Here is a 25,090-nt window from a genome sequence, read left to right as displayed (position 1 = left end):
GGTACAGACTTCCTATCTGATTACGGGAGTAGCTTCCTCAGTGGTGCATCTATCCAGTCTAGTTACCTAGTTCTCTTCCAATCTCTTCTCTCTCTCAATTCAAAGTGGCCCTTCTATAATGCATATCTAATCATGGAAGTTATCTGATTAAAACATATCTCTGTCTGTTTCACTTGAGTTGAAGTCAGGCTACTTACATAGCTTTAAGTATCTGCATAGTCTGGTCCCATGCCTAGCTATCCAGTCTCACCTCTGATGACTTCCCTTTGTACTTTAGGCCTCACCTTATTAATCGGTTCCTCAGGCACAGAATGGTTCTTCTTGCCTCTGCTAGAGTGTGTGTGTGTATGTGTGTGTGTGTGTATACACATTCTCTGCTAGGAACACTCCCCTCCTACTCATTGCCTTTTATTTGGCTCACTTCTGTTTAACTTTCAGAAATCCTTGTATCATTCTTCCTTCAGAGGCACCCCCTAATCCTCTAAACTAGGGAAACTTAGGAAGCCATTGCAACTTGGATATACACAATGATAACAATGACCATAATGGTTTAATTTTCTTCTATGTGTCTGAGGTAGAGGGAGACAAAGACTGTGTGCTCTCTAAGGTAGAAGTGATGCTTATTTGCTCATTACTGCATTGCATCGCTGAGCCCCTCTGCCTGACAAAGTGCCTGACATAAGTTTTCAGGTCATCTTTGTTGAAAGACTAAATGCAGAGAGAGAATAAAATTCAATGTATGGGAGAAGCAGGAGGAAAACCATTTCAATATAATGTCAAAGGACACCTTTGAACCTAAATTTTTTATTGCAAGTGGAATAAATAATATACTAATGATTTAGAGGGGACTGTACAGAGCCTTTTATGTGTTTGTGGTTTACATGGCCCCTGACATGTGACTGTACCTGTGGAAGACAATCAATAATTATCAAACTAAATGTCTTTAGTGACTTTTATTTGACTAAGGGGAGAAATTAAGCCCAATAAGTGCTGTTGATTTTATTTTTGCTCCACTGAATGCAGACAGAAGTTTGAGAAGAGCTGTGGTGGTGAATATAAGACTCATGATAATCTTTGGGATAATTTCTCCTTCAGCTTAATTCATTTTAATGTATCAAACTATTTTCATTCACTCTTCTTTACTGTAAGTTACTTATATCAGAAAATACACATTAGTATTTCTCCATTTCAACAAAGTATGAGATTTAATATAATGAATATGCTCTGTACCTCATCCAAACATATCGATAATGTAAATATCAAATAAATATAGTTCTAACCTGATGTAGCTATAATATGTCAGTCATAAAGAGGAAAAATATTTTCGTACAGACTCTATACTCTTAGTATACTTTCTGCCTCAGGAATGTTGAAACAACTTGAAACTTAACATATTTGATTCTTTTCTTTCCCTGAGAACCTGTATTTATTTATTTCCTGATTGTCTGTCAACTTAGATCCCCTAGATCCATTTCTGTGGTCATTAATCTGTTTCACGCTATGATCATCTGCTACCAGAAGCTTTGTAACTTACTAAGGAACCTACCTGCACTAACACGGCTCTGCCAGTCCATTCTCCACTCAGCAGCCAAATTCATCTGATTACACCCTGCTTCACATCTTCAGTGGCTTCTCATCAGCCTTAAATAAAAAGTCTCCACTCCTCACTGTTTCTTCTGACTCCACAGTGCTACGAAACTTGCCATTTATATGTCATATTCTCATATATCAATTCCTGGCTTTTCAGTTTCCTATCTTTTCACTGAAATGGATACAACCAGGATGGATTTTTTTTTTAAATGAAAAGGTTGGTATTTTCCACAGATACTCTCTGATTTGGTGGATTTGTTCTCTGTTCAGACATTAGGCTTCAGAATTTTAATAAAAATACCTTAATCTTGTCTTCTGACCACCTGGTTGTAAGACAGCATATTCTTTCCTCTTAGCCACATTTTTGGATAACAATTCTGGGCTTCATGGGCTTCCTGTATGATGCTCATAGATCCTACGGTATGGATGAGCAGAGACTCCCACAAAGAATAAACGCTTGTTCTAGGGCACATAATGAGAGCACATAACAAAGGTCAACCATCTCAATTTGATGTTCTTTTCACTATTTTCATTTTGATTTTGGTTGGAATAGGGTACGTGCTCAAGAATTGTCACTCTACAGGATAGAGAGTGAAGAATCGAAAATTAAAAGGTTACAAGGTGTGTAGTTTTTATCTATGGTAAAATACACCTTCTTCTTGAGTTGTCTATTATTTTTGCTTTCAAAAAAGCAAAGTATGGTATAAACCAGGAAGAGAAGGAGGAAGGTGAGACTTGAGTCAGAGAGATCCCTGAGGAGGTCATTACACTAGTGTGCATTTTGGTAAAATGTAAATATGTTCAATACATAGACATTTGTTTCTTCCTGCATAAATCAACACTTCATATTTAATGCATGGTTTTTAGAATAGTGTCTTTAAAAATAGCTTAGTACTATAAAAACAGATTAGAAAGTGAACTACATAATTAAAATGGAGTCAAATTTATACATTTATAATACCCTAAGCAAATATGAATAATAAATATTAGTCTCATCAAGCATATATCTCAAAGAACAGATAAGTGCAGCTAGTGAAGCAAGATTTAAAGAACATAAAGAAAGCATCTTTAAAAATAAAATAAAGGTCATATACCTTATAGTAGCTTATTCAGAAAGAGTATTTTTAATCCAGTGAATTGAGAATGAGTTCCTGTATTTGGTTCACTGAGTAGTATTATATAAATAAAAAAGTTCAACTGAATCACTCTCAGGATATATTCTTGGTATTCTTCCAAACTAGGGTGGAAAAAAATGTTATATGGGTAAACTGAAGATTTCAGAAAGGTGCAACCGTTATATTTTGACTTGCTATTTTAGAGAGCTTCATGGACAATAGCCAAAATCTGATCAGTCATATAGGAATGTTTTAATACATTGAAATTTCACAACCATTTTGATAAAAGCAAAATTAACCTTACAGAGAAATTCTTAGATATTTTTAAACAACACCTTTTTAAAAATGAGGTACTAAATATACAAATACCAAAAACCTCTATGCTAATCACTTCCAAATTGCTGAAGGGGGAATGAATGTGAAAATAAACAGCAGCAATGAGACAGAAGAAACACTAGGATGTGGTTGAGTACCACGTACAATAAGGACAGAAAAGGGTATCTTGAGTTTGCTGGGCTTCGCGGAGGAAATAAAATTTGATAAGCAGAATTGCTAACAGAAGTGAGGAAGAAAGAGGCAAAGAGCATGGAAATATGGAGAAACCATTGATAAGCAAAGTGGGAGAAAGGGAATGGTGAGCACAGAGGATGGTGGGTAGTATGGTAATCAAGGATCAGAGAATCAAGCCCTTGCAGATCATGCTAGAACTTTGCCTTTTATCCTAAAAATAAAATGGAAGCCATTGAAGAATTTTGATCAGAGGAGTAACATTTTTTGACTGCTTACTATTTGCCAGGATCTTTACACCATTATTTCATGCAATACCCACACCTATCTTATAATGTCGGTAGTGTTAATCACACTCATTTTGTAGATGAGGAAACCGAGGTGCAGAAAGGTAAAGAAACAAATTACAGCTCTACTAAGTTTCAGAACCAGGTTTCAATACAGCAATTTAATACCATAGGTGGCTCTCTTAAACTTTGTACTATACTGCCTTTAACTTTGATAGAAATATTACATAGACTAGAAATATAGAGGAGGAAGAGAAGATTGAAGTGAGGGAGATCCTAAGAATGGCAACAGAAACAAGGTCAGACACTAGAAATGCTTACTGTGGAAAATGGGTGGGGCTTAGATTGATTGGCTGTGAGTGAGATCAAAAGGAAGCAAGAAAATCAGGGCAACATTCAAGTTCTGACTTGACAACTGCACAGAGAGTGGTCCGTTTTATAGCAACAGGGAGTGCAAGTAGGGGAGCAGATTGAAGGAATAGCAGTGGCAAGGAATGATGCATTCTATGGAAAGCACGTGCAGATGGAGTTGCCTGTAGAAACCCAGATGGATGTCTCCAAAAGACATAATGTGAGGACTGGAGGACCAAAGGGTATGGCGTAGTAGTAAAGAGAACACTTAGAATTAAATCCAGACCCCTAGCCATGACCACAGTCAATTATTTGAAGTGATGAAGTAGAAATAGAGGACTATTGTTATCAACTCTTGCTTTTATTGTTGGCAAAGCACTTAATGTCTTTGAGTTTCAGAATCTTTTTTCTGCAAAATAAAGAGAGTCAAACTGACATTTGACAGGTACCTTTGGGGTTTCTCTTTATATTTTCTTAAAAACTATACGCTGTATTTATTACATAAATCCTATCAGCTGGTAATCTGGAAATTTACATAATTGACCACAAGGGGGAGAACTCTAATTCTGCATTAAATCACTTACTACACTATGAAATAATCTAAAAGTACTTGCTGTATGAATTTGGTGATAAGCTGTCCCATTTCACTTCGTCATGAAAGTTGGGGGAATTCTTTGCTAGAGATAAGTTTAACTGAATTGAAATGCAGTTTTGTGTTGCTAAAGTTATGATAAAGTTACTGAATGTAAGAATCTATTTATATTAAGCACTAATTCTCCATGAATGAATCCAGCTGTTTCTTTAATTGAAAAGAAGACAGTAGAATTTTAAAATACACCCTGAGAGGGTTTTTCCTTCCAAATAACTATTTCAGTTATTGGTCAAGAGAATTTTAACCTTCCTGAAAGTCCTTGGTGACGCTGAAACAAGAATAAGATCATTAGCATTATTCTATTGTAAAGATATCGTATCAAAACAAAAAGATCAGAATGGTGCTGGCCACACCATTTAAATGTCACATGTTCTTTGAATATATATGAGTATATGTTTTACGTGTGTGGTTATATGAATGTGGAGTGTTGCATGTTCAGTATTAAAATACCTCGTTTTCTGTTTGGTTTAACTTCTGTACTCTGGTTTTATGTAAAGTTTTATTATAAGGAGACTGTAACACTCATGGTGCTTCCTGTGATTTAATGAGTCACCTTTTGGACTTGATCAAATTAAATTACCCTTGTAAGGTATAAATATGAGTATTTCTGCATTTTATCAATATACCCAAACATACACAGCTAAATGAGTATTGTCCCCTTTAAAGATACAGTATTAGTGAGCTATATTGGACTCTCAATAATGTAGTTGTTACTGAAAACATATTTATGTTTCCCCTTAGAGGCAGTGCCACACTATTTTAATATGTTCAGTGATAGCAGGTCTTCCTTTGAGAGTGAGTGCAGTATTTAAAAAAAACAAAATTTCTATGAATGAAGATTGTATAATAAGATCACCAATAAAGTTGGAGTATATATTATCTGGGGTTCAAAAACCTAGATGTAAATAAAATATTTTAACTCCCTTTGATTTGTAAACCTCCTTAATTTATCTTCCATAAAAAAGTCACAGAATTTTGTCAGCGGTGATGTCACTGAAATAAGCACAAACCCTCATAAGGTGACGACTAGAAAAGGGAATTTATATTTGAATAAACTAATTTTAAAGTCTTCACTCCAATAAATAAACAAATAACCATATAACTAGTTTAATTTACTTAGACTCAGTTTAGGCTTATTTTTTAGTTATTTGCACAGTTGATGCTTCCTGAATACTTTAAATGTAAAATAACAATATACTAAGTAAATTAATATTATTATTTAGATATTTTCTCTACTTTCTTCTAAAAATGACTCAGATTTTTTTTTTAATGATTTTCTTTGGCTAAGTTAATTAATTTTCTATCAGTGTTTCTCACACCAGAAAAGAAAGTATTGCATACTAATAAAAGATATGTGCTAGGTGGTGTGGAGGATGTACATCTTACTTCTGCTTGTATACACAGGGACTAGCACAGTGCTTGGCCCCTTAGTAAATATTTACTAGTAGATATTTAGAAATTATTAGTTGCATAGATGAATTAGTAAATAAATGATGTGAAATGATATATGTACAATTATTCCTGTTATATATTATTGTTCCAGACTGCTGCATAAACAACCACCCAAAACTTAGTAGCTTAAATCATTTGTGTTGTTCACAGATCTGCAGTTTAGATGGGCTCAGTGGGAACAGTTCATTTCTGCTTGACTCCTCCACCAAGTGTCAGCTGATCTGACTTGAAATCCAGGGTTGACTGGAAGACTATAGGTTCTGAGATCACCTGAAAAGTTCACTCACTCACTTGTCTAGTGGTGACGCTGGTTGTTGGCTGGGGCCTCAGCTGTGGATGTCATCTGGAAACCTGCTTGGATTGCTCATAGCATATTGTTTAGTTTCCATTCAAGTGATCAAGACAAAATACATGGCATTTTTATGATCTTGGAGGTCACATTGAATCACTTCTGTTGTACTGTTGGTCGAAGCAGTGACAAAGTTCTGCCTGATTTCAAAAGGAGGCTATTTAGAAGCCACCATGTGATGGGAGGTGTGTTAGTAGGGTCATATGAAAAGCCTGTGGGGATGGAATATATTGCAGTGACCATTTTTGGAAAATATAATGTACCATACTTTCATAGACTCAAATATGTAGTTTTATTTCTGAACTACTTCTATCCACTTTAACTTGAGGAAATATTGTTCTCAAACAAAATTACCCTGCTAAGTGGATTTCATCTGATACAATGAATATTTACATTTCATTTTCTCCTTCCTGTTTTTGCTCATCTCTGTTCTCTTAAATATGTTTATCTGAGTTCCCAGACCTCTTCCTCACGTACATTCAAGGCCTAAGACTGAAGCTTTCTCCCTTCCTTCCTTTCTTCTTCCCTTCCTTCCTTTTCTTTTTTTGGGGGTGGGGGGGAGGAGGCCTGGAAAGCATTTACTCTTAAGTCTACTCGTTTTGTCACTAAGCATTTGTTATTGATGAGTGCCTTTTCACAGTTCAAAGAGTAAATAAGCACAATGCTGAATATTAGGGGGTTTAATATTTACTAAGTTGATAATATGTTTTAAATTATACACTCTCTTAACTGGAAGAATTACTTCTAATGTCCTGTAAAATACACTCTTTCTCTTACTAAATTAAATAAATGGAACTTTAAGTTCAGCTAAAAGTGAAAAATGTCAATCTGTATCTAACTATAAATATAGAAATAGAAATGGTCTTTCCTGAAGTCTGATTCTGATGTGGAACAAATGATGACATTATCTGCATAAGATAAATTTGAGGTGCATACTGAGATGGCTTTTTTCCCCCAAAGAGTTTGAAAATCAAATAAGCAATAAAACAGGAAATCAAAATGATATAACAATATTTCCTCTATTAAATCCAAACTCTATTTCATAGGATATTGAAATAATGTTGGATAAATATCACTGAAGTAGTAAAAACATTAATGTTGTTTAATTGCTTAAACAAACTAGAAAATTTTAAGTAATGCAAAAGAGCATTAACCCTGGGTAAAGGAAGGGAGGGACCAACTTGAAATAGGTCATATAGAAATTGCTTATAATTATTTTTTAGGAAGTAAATTGAAAAAATTAACCAATTTGTTTATCTTACATAGACTTACTTAGAAATAGATTTTCCCAGTGAGCAAGGGTCATGTCTCCTCTGTACCCTGACATATCCCTATCACGTGGTGCTCAATAAACGATTTTGCATGAAAGAATATAATGCTTTCTGACAATGTATTTTCTAGTCATTTCAAAAAGCTGGTGTGTTCTTTAGCTTTATAATAGCCTCAGTATTCTTAATTATATTATCCAGAATATGTGAGCTTTGAAACTATTTTCAAAGTTTAGGTTTAGTTTTCTGAGTTCAGGTATCATACATGTAGAGATTACTCCCTTGTTTGTGCTCTTAAAGTCTTTCCTACAGACTGCTACTATAAAAATGATATTTATCATATATCATACATCATATTTACTTTTACATATACTTGCCTCCAAATTTAGGTTGCAAGCAACTCAAGGGTCGTATTTCCTTCCTAAATTTTGTTCTCCTGGAACACAGTACTCTGTGATGACAGCTGCTGATTGATGGTTGAGAGAATGAATGAGAATCTGAATCAAGTGTCTGTTTTTTTCATCTCCACTTTTCATGAAAAAAATAAATCATTACATAAAAATGTTAGCCTTTGAGAACTTATTATGACCTTATTAAACCCATTCACCTTTGAAAATAAAGTATTGAACTTAATATCAGACCAGATAAATTTTCAAGTTTAACTCAACATACCCTTTAAGCTTTGTCTATTACCTTTGTGTAGATTGCCATGTTCTATTTCTTTCTTTTTACAGAGAAAAGTAACTTTAGAAATATTTTCCTTTTATTTAAGTAGCATAAATTCCTTAAGAGATTTGAACATCATCTCTCTTCATCCTAGAAACGGGAAGTAGCGGGCCACACTACCTCAGAATCCAAGGTAACATGTATGGGTTTATTATACATGTTTATGAAAGTTTTGGGGTCCATGAATTCTGCTGAATTGCATAAGTACTTTATTATTTGTTCTGGGAGGAGTAATTCAGGTGCAACTTGGTGCAAATTATCGCCTGGTCCTTTAGTGCCCACTTTGACAGTCTTAAAAAGGTAGAGTGCTAATTTATGAGTTTGGATGAGAAATTCTATGATGACCTCTTCTAGGGACTGCGACTGTGTCACATCATCGAGATACATGACTGGCACTTTTATTACTGAAACATGCCATTGCATAAAGAGCCTCGTTGGGATATTGTGGGACGTGACTATAATTTTCATTCCTTGGATAAAAAATTCCATTTCATCCTTTTCATGGTTAAGATAGTCTAAAAGAATTTGGTAGAGGGTACTACTGGAGGACTCAAGGATATGCAGAATGGAAGTAGGATATATGAACAATAATCCCGTCACTGCTTCTCCTAGGTGATGTCTCAAAATTGACTGAAACAGTTCTTCATAGTATTCAGCAATATCTTTTTTTTCTATGTTTGCTGATATCTTGGCCACTAGGAACATCCTATTAAGAGGGAATTTCTTTAGCTGTAGTCTTAGCTTTTCTTCCTGAAAATGTAAGTAATTACTACGTGGAACTTGTGGTATTAGAAGAGATTCCAATGGAAAATTCTTTTTGGTGCTCTTTCGGGTATGAACTGAGAAGGACATGATGAGTCCTGTTTATTTCGGTAGATGATTCCAGTTGTAAGCTTCCTACAGTATTTTCATTATGAGGACACCTCTTCAGTGATGGACTCTTATTTTTGTTTCTTCTGACAAAAAAAAGTTTACCCAGTTGGTCAAATGATACTGAATAGCAAAATCCCTTCCCAGTGTTATCAATGAACAGTGTCTTTGAAATTAAAGAAAATGTTAAAGCAAGAATCAAATCATGGAGGTTTTTTGTTTTTTTAAGTTGACAACAAAGTAACTAACACATCTTAGGAAAAAAACTCCCCAATAAACTGGGGAATGGGAAGAAGATAGGACTTACTCTCTAATAAGCTCAATCTGTTGTTATTTAGACTATTATTTTCTTTTTCAATTTACAGTATATTTTTTCTCAGCCCCTGTTCGTGAATCATACATGCACACGTGTGTGCACACACATGCACACGCAGAGGAATATATCTGCTGACAGTCAGTGACAGCAGCCTTGACATCACATTAAAGTGTCTTTTCATTTATGTAATGGTGAATACAGATTGTCCTTTATTTGTCAGATTTTTTAAAAAGGATATTTTTAAGATAATTCCCCAATTTCTTTTATAAATTTAACTAGTCAATAAATCTTTTAAAATCTGGGAATCTCTTAACTACTCATTGGCTTATTTAACTTTTACTCAGTACACTAAAAGCTAATAGTATTGCTTGGATAATAGCAGTATACTTTTGAAGTAGCTGCTTTTGGTTTTTTTTTTTTTTTTTTTTTTTGACTCCTATCAATAAGCCTCAAAAATGGCTTTTTTTTTTTTTTTTTTGGTTTTTGTTGCTGTAAGGGTCAATTAAAAATTCTGTTATTTTTAAGGCAGTCTTCTTACCAGTCTCCTTCTCTTCCCTGCAGATCAACTTAACATTATTTTCTCTCTTCAGATGCTTCTTCCTTTTACCTGTCCTCCAAGCCCTGCTTGTCCTCCATCACTGTTACAACTGCTAATGTCTTAGGTGCTCTCAGCTGTCCTGTGTTCTATGCTGGTTTCCATAGTACCCTGGCCAATCACAATGTCAGTGGTGTTAAAGGGATACCGTGCACTGGCAGCTCTGATTTCGTAATTTAATGTGGATATCTCAGTAGACACCTCGACATCATGGTAGAGGAAGTGAAGGCCTCTTTTCCTGAATGGCTTATTTTTAGCCAGCTGCCTTTGTAAGTCAGACAGATGATGGATGTAAGTATCTTCCTAGACATATTCTTTTCTTTTTTCTTCTTGTCCCCCATCTGTAGGAGAGAAAGTCAAAGAACGAATTAGTTATGCACCTTGTATACAATTCAAACATGCTCTCGACAGTCTCCCTATCTTGTCTACCCAGGGTAAAGAGGTATTTATGCACTAATTAAATACTGTAAGAGCACATACCAGATTCTGTGTAATGGTGATTCTTGTTATAAGAAAGTTCTTCTATAGGGTTCAGTTTTCTTAATGTAAATTTAAATTACTTTTTGTGATAAAAATTATTAACATGTCTTACAACTGCATTCACATAAGCTCTACACTATAATTTTAAAACAAAGTTAGAAAACACCCTACTCAAAAAAATTAAACTTTAAAGTATGTTTTCCACTTTTTAGATTTGTGTTATCCAAACTAATGATCTGGTTTTAATAATATGTAGTGATTCATTATCCCAGAAATTGGAGGGTTAGAGGTGACTTAATAATTCCTTAATTGTGTGGTACACAAAAAATGGCCATAATTCCTCACTGCGGTTCACTTCATCACTTGCTGAAACAAAAGTCTTTCCCAAGGTGCATAGAAACTTGTCATTGCCCAGTGTATTGTTCTCGCCTGCATTCCTGTTGCTTTGCAGAATGTAATTATGTTCACAACCTCCTTGATAGCTTTCTATACTTCTTGGTTTTTATGATGCTGTACTTTTCTAAATGTCTCCCCAAATCTCTATTTGTGGCCAAGCCCAGTTCCTTCTCACACGCAACTCTGGGCAGTGCCGAGGCTCTGCACTCATCATGCAGTTACTCTCTCACTTTGCCTCCTTGCCCAATTAGCTTAGCACCATCCATGTTTCTATTTTGTGAGATCAGGTGGGTGGTCCTTATGCCACTCTAGTCTCCAAACAGAATAATTACCATTGCTGATTGACTGTGGAGTCTTTCCTCCTGAGCTCAACTGTGGATTTGGACTCCTTCTCAGTCTGACGCTCAGGGCAGATACAACTAGTTTGCTGAGGTTGACAAAGAAGAAAAAAAACTGAGTTCCCATCCCAGTACTTTTTCTATACAGAAGACTCCCAACTTGTAATCTTATTTACACTCCTTTCCTTGGATGTCCCTCTGGCCTTTAAATTTTAAAATGCCAACATTTAAACAGTTATTTTCTTTATATTTTCCTTTACAAATACCCCAATCTGTGACTCAACATTTTTTCTCTTGTCTCCTAGGCCAACATCCTTGGTCTTATCTATTCATGTTTCCTTAAAGTTACCCCCAACTTTATTCTTTTTTTCCCTTTTTTATTGTATCATAATCAGTTTACAATGTTATATCAATTTCTGGTGTACAGCATAATGTTTCAGTTGTACATATATATGCGTATATTCCTTTCATCATTGGTTACTCTAAGATACTGAATATAGTTCCCTGTGCTATACAGTATGAAGTTGTTGTTTATCTATTTTATATATAGTAGTATCTGCACATCTCGATCTCCTAGTTTATCCCTGCCCACCCCTTTTTCCCCCAGTAACCATAAGTTTGTTTTCTATGTTTGTGAGTCTGTTTCTGTTTTGTTAATAAGTTCATTTGTGCCATTTTTTTAGATTCCACGTAAAAGGGATATCATACGGTATTTTTCTTTCTCTTTCTGGCTTACTTGACTTAGTATGACAATCTCCAGGGCCATCCATGTTGCTGCAAATGGCATTATTTTATTCTTTTTATAGCTGAGTAGTATTACATTATATAAATATACCACAGCTTCTTTATCCAGTCATCTGTTGATGGACATTTATGTTATTTCCATGTCTTGGCTATTGTAAATAGTCTTGCTATGAACATTGGGGTGCATATATCTTTTAGAATTAGAGCTTTCTCCAGATATGTGCCCAAGAGTGGGATTGCTGGATCATATAGTAAGTCTGTTTTTAAAAGAATCTCCATCCTGTTTTCCATAACGGCTGCATCAAATCACATCCCCATTAACAGTGTAAAAAGGTTCCCTTTTCTCTACACCCTCTCCAACATTTATCATTTGTGGACTCTTTAATGATGGCCATTCTGACTGGTGTGAGGTGATAACTCATTGTAGTTTTGATTTGCATTTCTCTAATGGTGATATTGAGCATTTTTTCATGTGCCTATTGGCCATTTGTATGTCTTCATTGGAGAAATGCTTGTTTATGTCTTCTGTTCATTTTTGGATTGGGATTTTTGTTTTTATTATTAAGTTGAATGAGCTATTTGTATATTCTGGAAATAAAGCCCTTGTCAGTCTCATTGTTTGCAAATATTTTTCCCATTCTGTAGGTTGTCTTTTTTGCTTTGTTTATGGTTTCCTTTGCTGTTCAAAAGCTTATAAGTTTAATCAGGTCCCATTTGTTTACTTTTGGTTTTAGTTCTGTTGCCTGGGTAGAGTGCCCTAGGAGAACATGGCTAAAATTTATGTCACAGAATGTTTTGCCTAGGTTTTCTTCTAGGAGGTTTATACTGTCTGTCTTATGTTTAAGTCTTTAAGCCATTTTGAGTTTATTTTTGTGTATGGTATGAGGGAGTGTTCTAACTTCATTTATTTACATGTGGCTGTCCAGCTTTCCCAATACCTTTTGCTGAAGAGACTGTCTTTTCTTCGTTGTATATCTTGCCTCCTTTGTCAAAGAGTAATTGGCCATAGGTGTATGAGTTTATTTCTGGGCTCTCGATTCTGTTCCATTGATCCATAAGTCTGTTTTTGTGCCAATTCCACGCTGTTTTGATTACTGTAGTTCTGTAGTATTATCTGAAGTTTGGGAGGGTTATTCCTCTGGCTTTGTTATTTTTCTTCAGCATTGCTTTGGCAAATTCTGTTTTTTTGTGATTCCATATACATTTTAGGATTATTTGTTCCACCCCCCCAACTTTATTCTATACTAAGACTTTTTATTCACTTTGAAATGTATCTTGATTTCCACTACCTCCTTCATAATAAGAATAGATTATATTTAGTTTATGATTAGTCTTTTATCCTCAGCATTTTTCTAGATTTCAGTTATATTTGGATTATAATGAGTCTTGTACTCAGTGTTTTTCTAGATTTTCCTGCCTCACCTATTCAGCTAAGAGCATGAAACTGTAAGACCTGATGATATGTCTGCTTCATAAAGTTCAGAAGATACTAGTTTTACAAAGTCTTCCCTGTTTACTTCCCTTCTGTAGAATGTTAGGAGAGGGAGCTTCTGCCTTTATCAGGACCAGAGAGATTTCTGGCACTCACTTCTAATCCACAGTGATGGATTATAACAGAGAAAATGGGGACATGCAACTTCAGGGTTTATGACCTAACATGAACATTGATCAATGTCAGTGGGAGAATTTATAGGGAATTGCTCTCTAGAAGCCCCTTTTGAACACACAAACTTAAATGAACCTTTTATACATAAGTTAAGATTCTTCCTCTTCATGACATCATTCTTAACTAAAACACAATTTCTTTATTTTTTTTGTCCCTGTAAAAAGAGCCCAGTTGTGATTTTTCTCCCTATGTGTGTTTTTTGTTTCTTTGATATATCTTGGTTCTTCCAATATAAACCTAATAAAAATGATAATCTTTTATCATTCTAGTTTCACATATAAACCATGTAAAATATTACTAAGACATTCTTTCTTCAGAAGAGTGATAATCTCTTATTTGGTGTTGGCTTAACACATATGACATTGTCATTTCTGTAAGTCAGACTGATAACTGAGCCATTCTTTCTTCAGAAGAGTGATAATCTCTTATTTGGCATTGGCTTAACACATACGACATTGTTATTTCTGTAAGTCAGACTGATAGTAACAGTCTTTTGTGGTTCACTGTAACACATTTAGAAACAGTAGTTTTTACCACCATAGGTAATAGTTTGATTTATGTTTTCCTAGTGTATTTTTCCATTTCTTAATACATTTTTAGTTATTGGGTAGCTTCTTCCAAATTTTAGTTTCATTGTCACAGGATATCTGAAACGTTTAAAGGCAACTGACCTTGTTTTATTGGCTTTCGTCAACCATGCTGTTGTGTCAAGAGAAAAGTTCTGAGCAGATAGGACTAAAAACAACATGCAGTTTGGTCTGTTTTTAATTGACTGATATATGTAATTATAATCATACACTCTCCTTTCAGTGGACACTCAGCATTTGTGTTTCCAGATACCTCAGTCCTTGTGTGCCATCTGTTACTGGTCAGTTATTTACCCTCATGTGGTGACTCAGGCAGAACTTGTCTGTCTATCCCATGGGATAAAAAGAAACTTCAGTGTTTTTTCTTCCAGAGAGGTCTGTTTAGGTATCTAAGTTCAAACAACTGACAAGTGGCTGGACCAGAATTGAAATTTATTATACTAAGGAGTCCTCTTCCAATTATTCTATCTACCCTTGTTATCCAACTTACTGCACATAAAGACACAAAATATATTTGTAATTCATGTTAAGCAGTGCACCTTAATATTCACTATACACTTTAGGCTCTGGCTTTATTCTCTGGAACCAAATGTTTCTGAAAAAAACAATCCCCCAGTGTCCTTTTGTCTTTGTAAGGCAGATAGAAAGGATTAGAAAGATTAAATACTATTAATTGATTACTTACTGTGCATCATTTACTAGATGCTCTTACACTTATTAATTTAATCTTCACAACAACCCTTGAGGTAGACAGAAATTTTGCTGACAATTTGTAGGAGAGGAAACTAAACATAGGGTATGTAAGTACCTTGCACACAATTCAGACATGCTCTCAGCAACCTCTCTATTCTGTCTACCTAGGGTAAAGTGAAGATAAATTATTCCCTATCTCTATCCATGATCACAGGGTCACTCTTTGCTTCTCTATGATACAGCAGTTCCTCTGGAAATAGAGGATAGTATATGGTTTGGATAAAGTAAATTGAAAGGAATACTCCTGCATTGTACCTGGGAATCAACAAGATTGATGTACTGTCTTTAATGTCTCATTTGTCTCAGATTTATCTACACCTTTGATGTGCCAGGTAGTATCATAGGCACTGTAAGACACACAAATGTGGGAAGCACCTGGTCCCTGATTTTGTGAGTTTAGTCCAGTAGGGATGTTGAGATGTCCATGAAAAACCCAATAAATACCATGCAAATATTGTTTGATGCTTTAGAAATGCCAAGACTAGAAAGAGTGGCTGGGTTTCTTGGAAAGCTTAATAGAAGCTTTGACCATGGTCTTCAGGGAAGCAGAGTTGGAGAGTGGCTTTGTGAATGTTTCTTGAACTCATTCCTATAGAATGTGAGGATGTGCATTAACTGAACTTGATTTCCACCTGGAATATGAAATCCCACTTTAACCTTTCATTTGTGGTCCTGTGCTAGAAAAACAGAAAACTCTAAATCACTTGTGCTAACCTTCTTTGTGTTTTGACATATCTAAATAATTAGTGTAAAAGAATTAATGATCTAAATAAATGGCTAACAACTTGGATAGAGTCTGTCACTAAGTATATACATAAACTATTAAGTAGGCAAAGTATACTTGATTTAGCAGTGCAAAGCAGAGTGAGCATAGTCACCAAATCACTAGATAGTTTGATGTATTAAAAAAAAACAACTACCTTCTCCAGCATTGCCTCTCTTTGCCATGACAGTATGGAATAGTGTTTAATAATTATTTACTAAGGAGAGTACACGCTAGAAATACTTTGTTATTCAATATACAAACATTTAAAATAAGTCTGTAATTTGTAGAAAATATGTCAGATATTGTGGAGATATTCTTGTGAGCCAGATATTGTATCTATACGTGAAAAATTCAGTCCTCTCAGTGGAGCTTAAAGTTTCCACAAGTATGTTTAATACAGGGCTAGAGAGAAGAAATACTGTACTAAAGACATAAACATTGAACACTGAAAACACAAATGCTGGAACAATTAAACGTGGCTGGGGGGACAAGCACTTAAGCTGAGCATAAAAAAGATATGAAATGTGAATTGTATGTCTGGTTATGTGTGGCCCGGGGGGTGGGGAGGATATGGAGCAGAGACAGGGATCAAAGAAGATACAGAACAGACTGTAAGCTTGAGGCATAAAGGGCAGAGGACATACATTACAGAGTTGGGAAGTGTGGCACTTCATTAAGAAAATGCAATAGTCTGGTTTGGCTAGAGTGTAGTTCTCAAACCACAGAATCTTTTTTTTAAATTGAAATATAGCTGATTTACAATGTTGTGTTAGTTTCTGGTGTACAGCATAGTAATTCAGTTATACATATATATTCTTTTTCATTATAGGTTATCACCAGATATTAAATGTAGTTCCTTTGCTATATGGTAGGACTTTGTTGTTTATCTATTTTATGTATAATATTTAGTATCTGCAAATCCCAAACTCGTAATTTTTCCCTTCACTTAACTTTTCGGCAACCACAAGTTTGTTTTCTACTTGAGTCTGTTTCTGTTTCAAAATCTTGCAGGTTTGTTAAATTGTCAATGCCTGGTCTCCAACCCTAAAAGGTATGCGTTAGTACGCTTAAAGTGAGGTCTAAGAGCTTGCCTTTTTGACAGGTGTTTTCCTCATATTTCACTTTAAGGAAGAATGAGCTAGCTTGTAGTGTATATTAGAATCATTTGGTGGGGAATTTTTTTTTTAAACCAGCTCCTGATTCTTATTTAATTAATAAGGCATGAACACTAACGTTTATTTGTGAAAGCCTCTCCAGGTGATTCTAAGAGTAGCCCGAGGGTGAGATGCTTGCGTGAACGAGAGGGTAAGCAGACAGGAGGAGAGGAAAGGAGATGAAAGGAAGTTGTAGCTAGTGTATGGAGGAGCTGGATGCCATGCTCAGAGGTTGGAATTTTACTCTGTGGGTAGGAGGGAATCACTGGGTTTTTTGAACGCCTGTAATCATAACTGTGTTTTAGAGAGTTGTCTGTGAAGAGCAGAGGAACCTAGAGATGGGGAACACTGGCAGCAGCCAGAGCGCTATTAAGAATTCTGCAGTTGGTGACTGAGTACTCTTATCTTCTGCCAGTTGAAAAGTAAGTTGGTTCAGCCTTTTTGGAAAGCAATTTGATGATGTGGATCATGAGCTTAAAAATCTCATACTCTTTCACTAAGTAATGTGTCTTCCAGGTACATATCATAAAGGAATAGAATTATTGACCAATAATTTAATGTGAAAATGGTTATTATAGGAATTAAAAGAGAACTTTGAAACATTGAATAGATACATTGATTATGGAATACTATGGTGCCTTGAAACCATTTTTGAAGAATATTATACATGCATGGAAAGACAGTTACTCTCTAAAGTAAATAATATAATACACAAAATTATATGTGGGATGTGATCCTAATTTTATTTAAAAAATATGGAAACTAGAGTAGAGAGAAATCTAGCCAAGTGTTATAATTGGTGGACTTTGGTGATATTTGTATTGTATTTTCCAAATATTCTAAGCCTGTCTACATTATTGTTCTGTTCAGAAAAAGGAAATGGACACTAAAAAAAAAAAAAAAAAACCAATAAGGCTATGGTGATGGTTTGAGGAAAAGTAATGAATGTGTTGTTCTGTTTGGTCTAACTTGAGAGCCTGCTGATGGGTAGAACTGGTAAAATGGCAGATCCTGCCTGAATTGGGCCCCACAAGGAGGGTCAATATTCAGGGGTGTCTGGACCTAATGACTGAGAGTCAAGATAGGAAGACATGGAGATGAAAGATGGAGCATTTATCAAGACACAGTCCAGGAGCCTCCGTCCAGAAAAACCTCACATGAAGTGATATCTTTGTATAGCTAGCCTAAGGCATACTACTGAGAGAAGGGTGAGTCTTTAAAGACTTCAGCCCTGGACAGTTAGAATCTGAACTAAAGCAGTTGCTGAAATTGAGGAAGCTATGCAAGTCATCATGAAGGTAGGCATGATTTAATCAGATGGATGTGGGAGGTGAGAGATGCATCTTTAAGATGAATCTGTGAGCTTGAATGTCAGTAACTGGGAGGACTACTTTTTTTTTAAATACAGAAGGAGGATAGAGGAGAAAGTCCAGATTTTGGAAGATAAATAGTTTGTATGTATTATGTTGAAGTGGAGTTGCCATAGAAACATGCAGGTGTAAATGCAATTAGAGTCTAGAGAACTGGAGAAGTCTGGATTGTGATGCAAATTTGATAGTCATCTGCATTGAGGGAAGAGTTGAAACCATGGGAACCAATGTGATTGTGACAACAAAAGGAAAGGAGACCGTGTAGGTGGAGAACAGTACCATGTGGAACACCTAATTTTGAGAAGTAGGCAAATAGCCAGTGAAAGAGGCAAAAAAAATCAGAGGTAGAGAAGCAAGAAAACAGGGCTATGAAGGTCAGTGTAGGAGAGAGGTTTAAAAGTGGATGATAGTGGTAAAATTTTAAAGAGAGGCCACAAAAGCTTGAGGACCAAGATGACTTTCTAATATTGGAAATTAGAAGTTTCCTGGAGACTTAAAAAAAAAAAGATTCAGTAAAACAGTTGAGAGAAGCCAGCTTGCAGTTGTTCAGTGGTTCAACATAGAATAAGTGGTCAAAAAGTAGACCACTCCTCAAAACATTTGGCAGTAAGAAGAATGAGAATACGCTGATAGTAAATTACAGAGAAGGGGATAATTATGCCACAGTGATCCTAGGTTTTCCTCTCTCAAAAACTAGTGTGCTGTGTTTTTCTAAATTGCCATTGTGTCCAGTCAGGAAGGTGGAGTCTGAGAAAGGAATGCATGTATTGCATGCCTTGAAGATAGTTTAAGATCATCACTTCTATACGGAGATGTTGGAGACTGCTAATAACACTCAACTGTGAATTATGTTTATTTTTCCACTTTTATCAGATTTATTTTCTGCATCTTGGCAGACAAAAGAGCTTTAAAGATGTATGACTTACTAATACACCTGGTGCACTTAATGTCATGTGATATCAACACAACAAATCTTAATTTTTCTCAAAAATCTTGGAGTAATGGCAAAGTTTCTTTCCATGCACAAAGATAATTTTGATTAGAGTAATATCTTCATAATTTCTGTGTAAGAATAGACTCTGGTTCATACAACATATTATATTAGAACACATCATCAATAAGCCAGTATCTATTTTGGTGCTTTCTTTTTGATCAGTGTCCTGTGGGGAATGGAGAAAATCGAATAGAAGCTTAGAGTTGGAAAGGAGCTTAGCACCACTGACATAACAAATTCCTTTTACAGTTACAGAAAACATGGCACAAAGAGACTAATTAATAATAAGGCCCTCCAGTTGACAAAAACACATAAGCATGAAATAGTGAAACAGGGAGATGACATTTATTAGAGCACTTGTCAGGAAATGTTTCAGTAAGTCAGTTGGTGCTAGAGCTATTCAAAAAATAGTTAAAGGAATCTGAATTTTGTGATGCTCAATAGAGAACCATTAAATGTTTGAACGCAGGGAAGCAATATGATGGGTGCCACGTTTAATGGTGTTAATAACTGTGTATTCAAGATGTTTGGAAAGGCACCATTTGAGGGTCAGAAATACCTGCTGAAACATTGTATCCCATTTATATAATGAGGATTTAGGCTAGAATGAAACATTAAAAAGTGTTTCTTTTTATAAAGTAAGAGCATTATTAATCTGAGTCTGAGTAACTGTATCATTTTTTCATTTCATATAACCAGAGCAGCAATATAGTAAAAACAACATAATGAAATATTTGTAAAGATTGGCTATGTCTTAGTCATCTAAATAGATGTTCTTTGATTTAGCCAGCAAAGACTTTATTATCCTACAACCTTTCCAGCCTGTGCTGAATTTAAAGTCCTTTTGCCCATTTTGATTCAGGAAAACTCCATATTTCTTCAGGAACTATACCCACTAACTTTAACAACTGTGGACATTTCAGATCCTCATGTGAAACTAAGTATCATTGGTTTAATATATGTAATTATAAGGGACAATCACTTTATTTTTGAAGTGTGTTACACATAATGAAAGTATACTAGGGTGGCTACTTTACTTGGGAGGACCAGTTACCAGGGTCTTGAGTCACATGACAGTGGGGCAGTGTAGGCATCTGGTCCTTCGTCATCATTTTTTCAGTGCTGGCATCTGCTGGAGATGCATAAATGCCTTTCTGGCCCATGCCTCATCTGTCACCCTAGTTCCTTGTCTCTGTAACAGGAACCTCTCAACCACATATATGCCACTGTTGACCTCATAGAAAAACCATTTCAATATGGGTACTTATCCCCAGGGAGATCCTAGGCAAAGTTATTCTGGACTAAGTGTACTTTTGTGTGCTGAAATATTGATAAATAATCATTTTGTGCCTCTTTTAGCTTTGAGAGGTTCTAAGCATTACATTTTGTAAGATACTGGCTGAACTAACTAGAAGGTCTAAACTCTTAACCCAGTGATCTAGTTGGTAGGAATAATTATGATTTCTATGTGAATATTTTGCATTCTTGTAAAACTTTTCGCTTCTCAATTGGCTAAGCCTCTTTTATTCAATTATAATATACTCAGAAATATCCATTAATACAAGATGCATGAAAGCATAACTTTAAGGCAAAATTCTCAGAATCATCTAATAAGTTTTAGGGTCAAATGTGAAGATCCTTTGGATCCCCCACTGGTTGGAATTTTCAACTCTCCTGGCCAGACAACTTGAGTATTGGTTATACTTGCTGTGATTATATCTATTTATGAATATAATTTTTATTAAATTTGACTTTGAGAGAAGCCATACTGTTTGCTTATGGTTTGATGGTTGGGTGACTTTGATTTTGTCATAAACAGGGCTGAAATTGTAAGATTACTTCCAGTCTGGCAGTTTTGTGGGCATTTTTACAAGGTAGAGAAATAGCCTGGCCTAGCCATTGCTTGACAGGTTAAATCTCTGTTTACTCCACGAAATATACCTAACTACCATGGACCCATAGTCAATGTCTGTCTCATTTGTGTGTATAACTTTTCAAAAATGAGACAGCACTACAGTAAAAAGGTATCATAATTTTAAGCTCTGACTCTTGACTAAAGGCCTATTTTGGATTTGGCTCACAGGGTTGTAGGAAATGATATTTAATGAGTTTCCAGATGTGGTGGTGAATGGTGTGACTTGGGTAGTAGCTCATCCTTAGTTATTAGAAATTTGCCTCCGGTGATATTTAAGGACTGGGCTGGTCTTGCTTTTTTTTGTTTGTTTGTTTTAAATAAGGTCATTCTCCAGACCTGTGCCTCAGAAAAGGAAGGAAATTTTTCTTGGTCATGTTTTTATGGTATTGTAAAACAGTACTAGCCTAGTACATATTCTCTTTGCCTTTAACAATTTTCTTTGTGATTTAAAAAATAGCTTTTTTTGACTGAAGACAACCTCACACTTAAAACCTAGACTTTTAAAAAGTGAATCTTTAGAAAAAATAAAATCTCTTCAGGGAAAGCTAAAACATAGTCTTGCACTGCAGAATTTAAACACATTATTATCAGGTTTTGATTGTTATTTTCTATTTGACTTATTAATTTGCTTTAAGTGGCATAATTTTACTGTCCTATTTTAAGTCTTCTTTATACAATGAAATGTAAAGGTGAGCAATGAAAGGAACAAAAAGAAGTTTATGTTAAGAAAAGTTAAATTAAAGAGGGAGAGACTTATATTGGTAGGGTGAGGGTGAAATGAAATAAAATTCAACCGTGCCATACAGGGAGCTAGATTAAATCTTGAATGCTTTGTGTTATGTGAGTAGAAAGGAACCATCCCTCTGAATATTTTATAATGTCTGAGTGGAGAGCATTGCTGCAGAGTATCTGGGAAATACAATCAGTATGTCTGAAGGCAGCATCTGTTTATCTTAAATTAATCATTTTTCCAAGTAGGCAGATGATAATCCTGCTGCTGGAAGCCAATGTCTTTTTGTAGTACAGATAAAACTGGAGATCTCTTTGGTAAGAACTATACAATATGAAGGATCTCCAGCTGTAACTCTTCTGTAAGATTATGGGCTCCTTTTTAGATTTTTCAGCATTATTTTGGCATTGAGAATTAGTAAGTAATTGCTTTTTAAAAAAATAACTCCTTGAGCACAATTAAATCTATTTTACCTTTCTGCCCTCAGGAGGTAAAAGCAACGTATTCTAAATATAAGGCGGCATATTTTCTCCTTCACTGGTCAATGGAGTTCCCATAATTGAAGTGAAAAAGATTCCACTGAGATGCTAAACTCTCTGAGTTTGGGGACCTGCTGTCAGTGGGAGCGCTAGGGTGAGGGGCAGCATGGCGGCTCCAGGGCGGCTCCTTTCAAATGCCCATATTAACACCACACTGCAGGCTGAGCAGTTGAGCTCACATTTAAATTCACTCTCTTTCCCTCTTCCAAAAAGTGGACTGGAAAAGTGGTCTGATTCTTTAAAAATAAATGAATAAAAAGTAATACTTTTTTTAAAAGTAGAACTTATTTCCTAAACATTGTCAGTTAAGTGTTAGTTATCAACTTGCCTAGCATAGAAGGTAGGGTAGCAAGAAGACAGTGAGGTTTCTTTGCCTCTAAACTGAACTGTTTACCAGTGATTTAACCATCTTCTCACTCTTGCTTTCTCTCCAAAATACATGTGCATACATACGTATTTATCAGGAGAAAGACTTTAGATATTGTTGACTGCTAGCTGTGAGAGACATCCAAAGTCTAATCAAATATTGTGGAATATATACATATGTGTGTGTGTGTGTGTGTGTAGGAATTGTGGTTCTAATGGAAATAAAGAGTCTAAAAAGAATTCAGAACTGAGTGAAACAGTGACTGAACACTGTTGAATTTAATTAAATGGTGTATTTAGTGGGATGAAGGTTAATATAACATAAAAATTGGGTAAGGGTATTAGTAAATCTGGAATGTGGTCTATATGGCTTTCAAGAGTTTTGAACTCAACCCTCCTTAAATTATAAAGTCCTTGTTACAGATTATGAGAAGGGCTCAAGGTGACCCTTAATGATGCTGACAAAAATTCAGTCAGCAATTTGGTTACAATCCCTAATCAACATATAACTTCAATTGGCTGAGAGGGTAACCTCTAAACTGTTTGTAGTGATATCTGTTCCTTCATGGATGAAGATCTTTTAACTTTGGAAGATTTATACTTTATAGTAGAAATATTTAAAATAATTAAATGTTTAGCAGCAATATTTTTGTGTTAAGAAGAGATCTGTGCATACTTGGTATTTAAGGATTTCTAATGTGTAAGAGAATTTTCCCTACCATGTGACAGGTTAGCCTTTTGTTTTCTGTCTTAAAATGTGTAATAGAGTAATTGGTTTGAATTTTTGGATTATTTCACTTTAAGCTGAAATTTTACCAAGTTACATATAGTATTGTATCATTTAAGATTTTGACTTAATGACTATCTATCTATCTAGATATCTAACTATCTAGCTATCTATCCACCCATCTATTTATCTAATCAATTCAGTTTGTCGAACAGGCAATTTTTAAAGGAATTAATTAAAAGAAGGATTATTTAAAAATTGTACCAGTGATCAATTGAAATCTCCTTATAAGGTACTATTAAAATATTCTAGACTACTATTTTGTAAATTATCTGAAAACTTAAGGGTAAGTTAGGCTTTTGAATTTGCAACTTTAATAAATTTAATATTAAGCTTTAAAACCAGAGGAAACCTAGGCATGGTCTTTTCTTTGCATAGAAGCTTCTCTCAAGTGAAGAAACACTCTTTATTGACAACATTGATTTGTCTTCTCCCTAATCAGAATGTGAGGAGATAGCAGTTAACACTTGTGGTTAGTTCAGAGTGATTGTCTCCTGCCAAGGTGTTCTCAACCTCTCAGCTCTGTTGGTGGAAGGTTGCCATTTTCAATAATGATGATCAGCCCCACCTCTCAGAAACTAGGGCTAAGCAGTATGAACCAACCTGAGAAATGGCTCACATGCATTCTGGCCAGGTTTCCACCCCTTTATTATTATATATGAATTTTATATGACCTAATGGCCATACATTTCTTATAAAAACTTAGAAAATGAAGAAAAGTTACAAGAAGATGATATTGACCTGAACATCATAAATCAGGAAATGAACAATTATGCATATTCTGTGATTCTCTTTTGTAATTGCAGTTGTGCGTAGATATGTTTCATTTCACCTACTGTATATCACTGATGATGTTACACACACACTCACACACATACACTTTTTTACCTTATGTTATTATTATGGTTTTTAGTTTGTTTTTACCATTTAGTAACATATTATGAATGCCTTTTAGTGTTAATAAAACATAATAAGCACTAAAAGTACATAAAAAGTGTATTTTAAAAACCTGTGTAGAAGTATATAAAGCAATAAAATTTTGTTTAATGGCTGCAGATTCCAATGTACAGATGCCTTTATTAACCAGTCCTGTACTCTTGAGCATTTATTTTGCCTACTTTTTTTGTTAAAGTAAGCAACACTATGTGAACACCTTTGTTCATTTTTGTTTGTTCATTTTAGAATTTTATTAAGATAATTCCAGATGTGAAATATATGGAGAAATGATTATGTATTATGTGAGGATTTAGGATCATTTTGTCAGGTTCCTCTCCAGAAATATGAGCCAATTAGTGCCCAGGAGTTGCTTTGTAATTAAATTCTGAATTTAGATATACTACATAGAACTGTCTCTTTTAAAAAAGCTAAATGAGTTATACAATTGTTATAAGTATGTCTTCTCTAAGATTTTGAGCAAGAGTCTTATG

At 35.0% G+C, this 25,090-nt stretch overlaps 2 protein-coding genes across 8 annotated transcripts in view; one reads left to right on the top strand and one right to left on the bottom strand.

Moving 5' to 3' along the window:
- Positions 1-25,090, top strand: part of ZNF804B (zinc finger protein 804B) — an 871,803-nt gene that overhangs the window by 438,426 nt on the left and 408,287 nt on the right. The gene's annotated exons all lie outside the window — the stretch shown is intronic.
- On the bottom strand, positions 8,234-9,357 carry TEX47 (testis expressed 47). Its single transcript, XM_032484048.1, has one exon. It carries the CDS (start codon positions 9,147-9,149, stop codon positions 8,388-8,390), a length of 762 nt encoding a protein of 253 aa, XP_032339939.1. The 5' UTR covers positions 9,150-9,357; the 3' UTR covers positions 8,234-8,387.

Source organism: Camelus ferus, chromosome 7 (genome assembly GCF_009834535.1).
Source record: "Camelus ferus isolate YT-003-E chromosome 7, BCGSAC_Cfer_1.0, whole genome shotgun sequence".
Taxonomy (NCBI): Eukaryota; Metazoa; Chordata; class Mammalia; order Artiodactyla; family Camelidae; genus Camelus; species Camelus ferus.
Note: the sequence above shows the minus strand (reverse complement) of the source record. Positions and strands in the feature narration are given on the sequence as shown.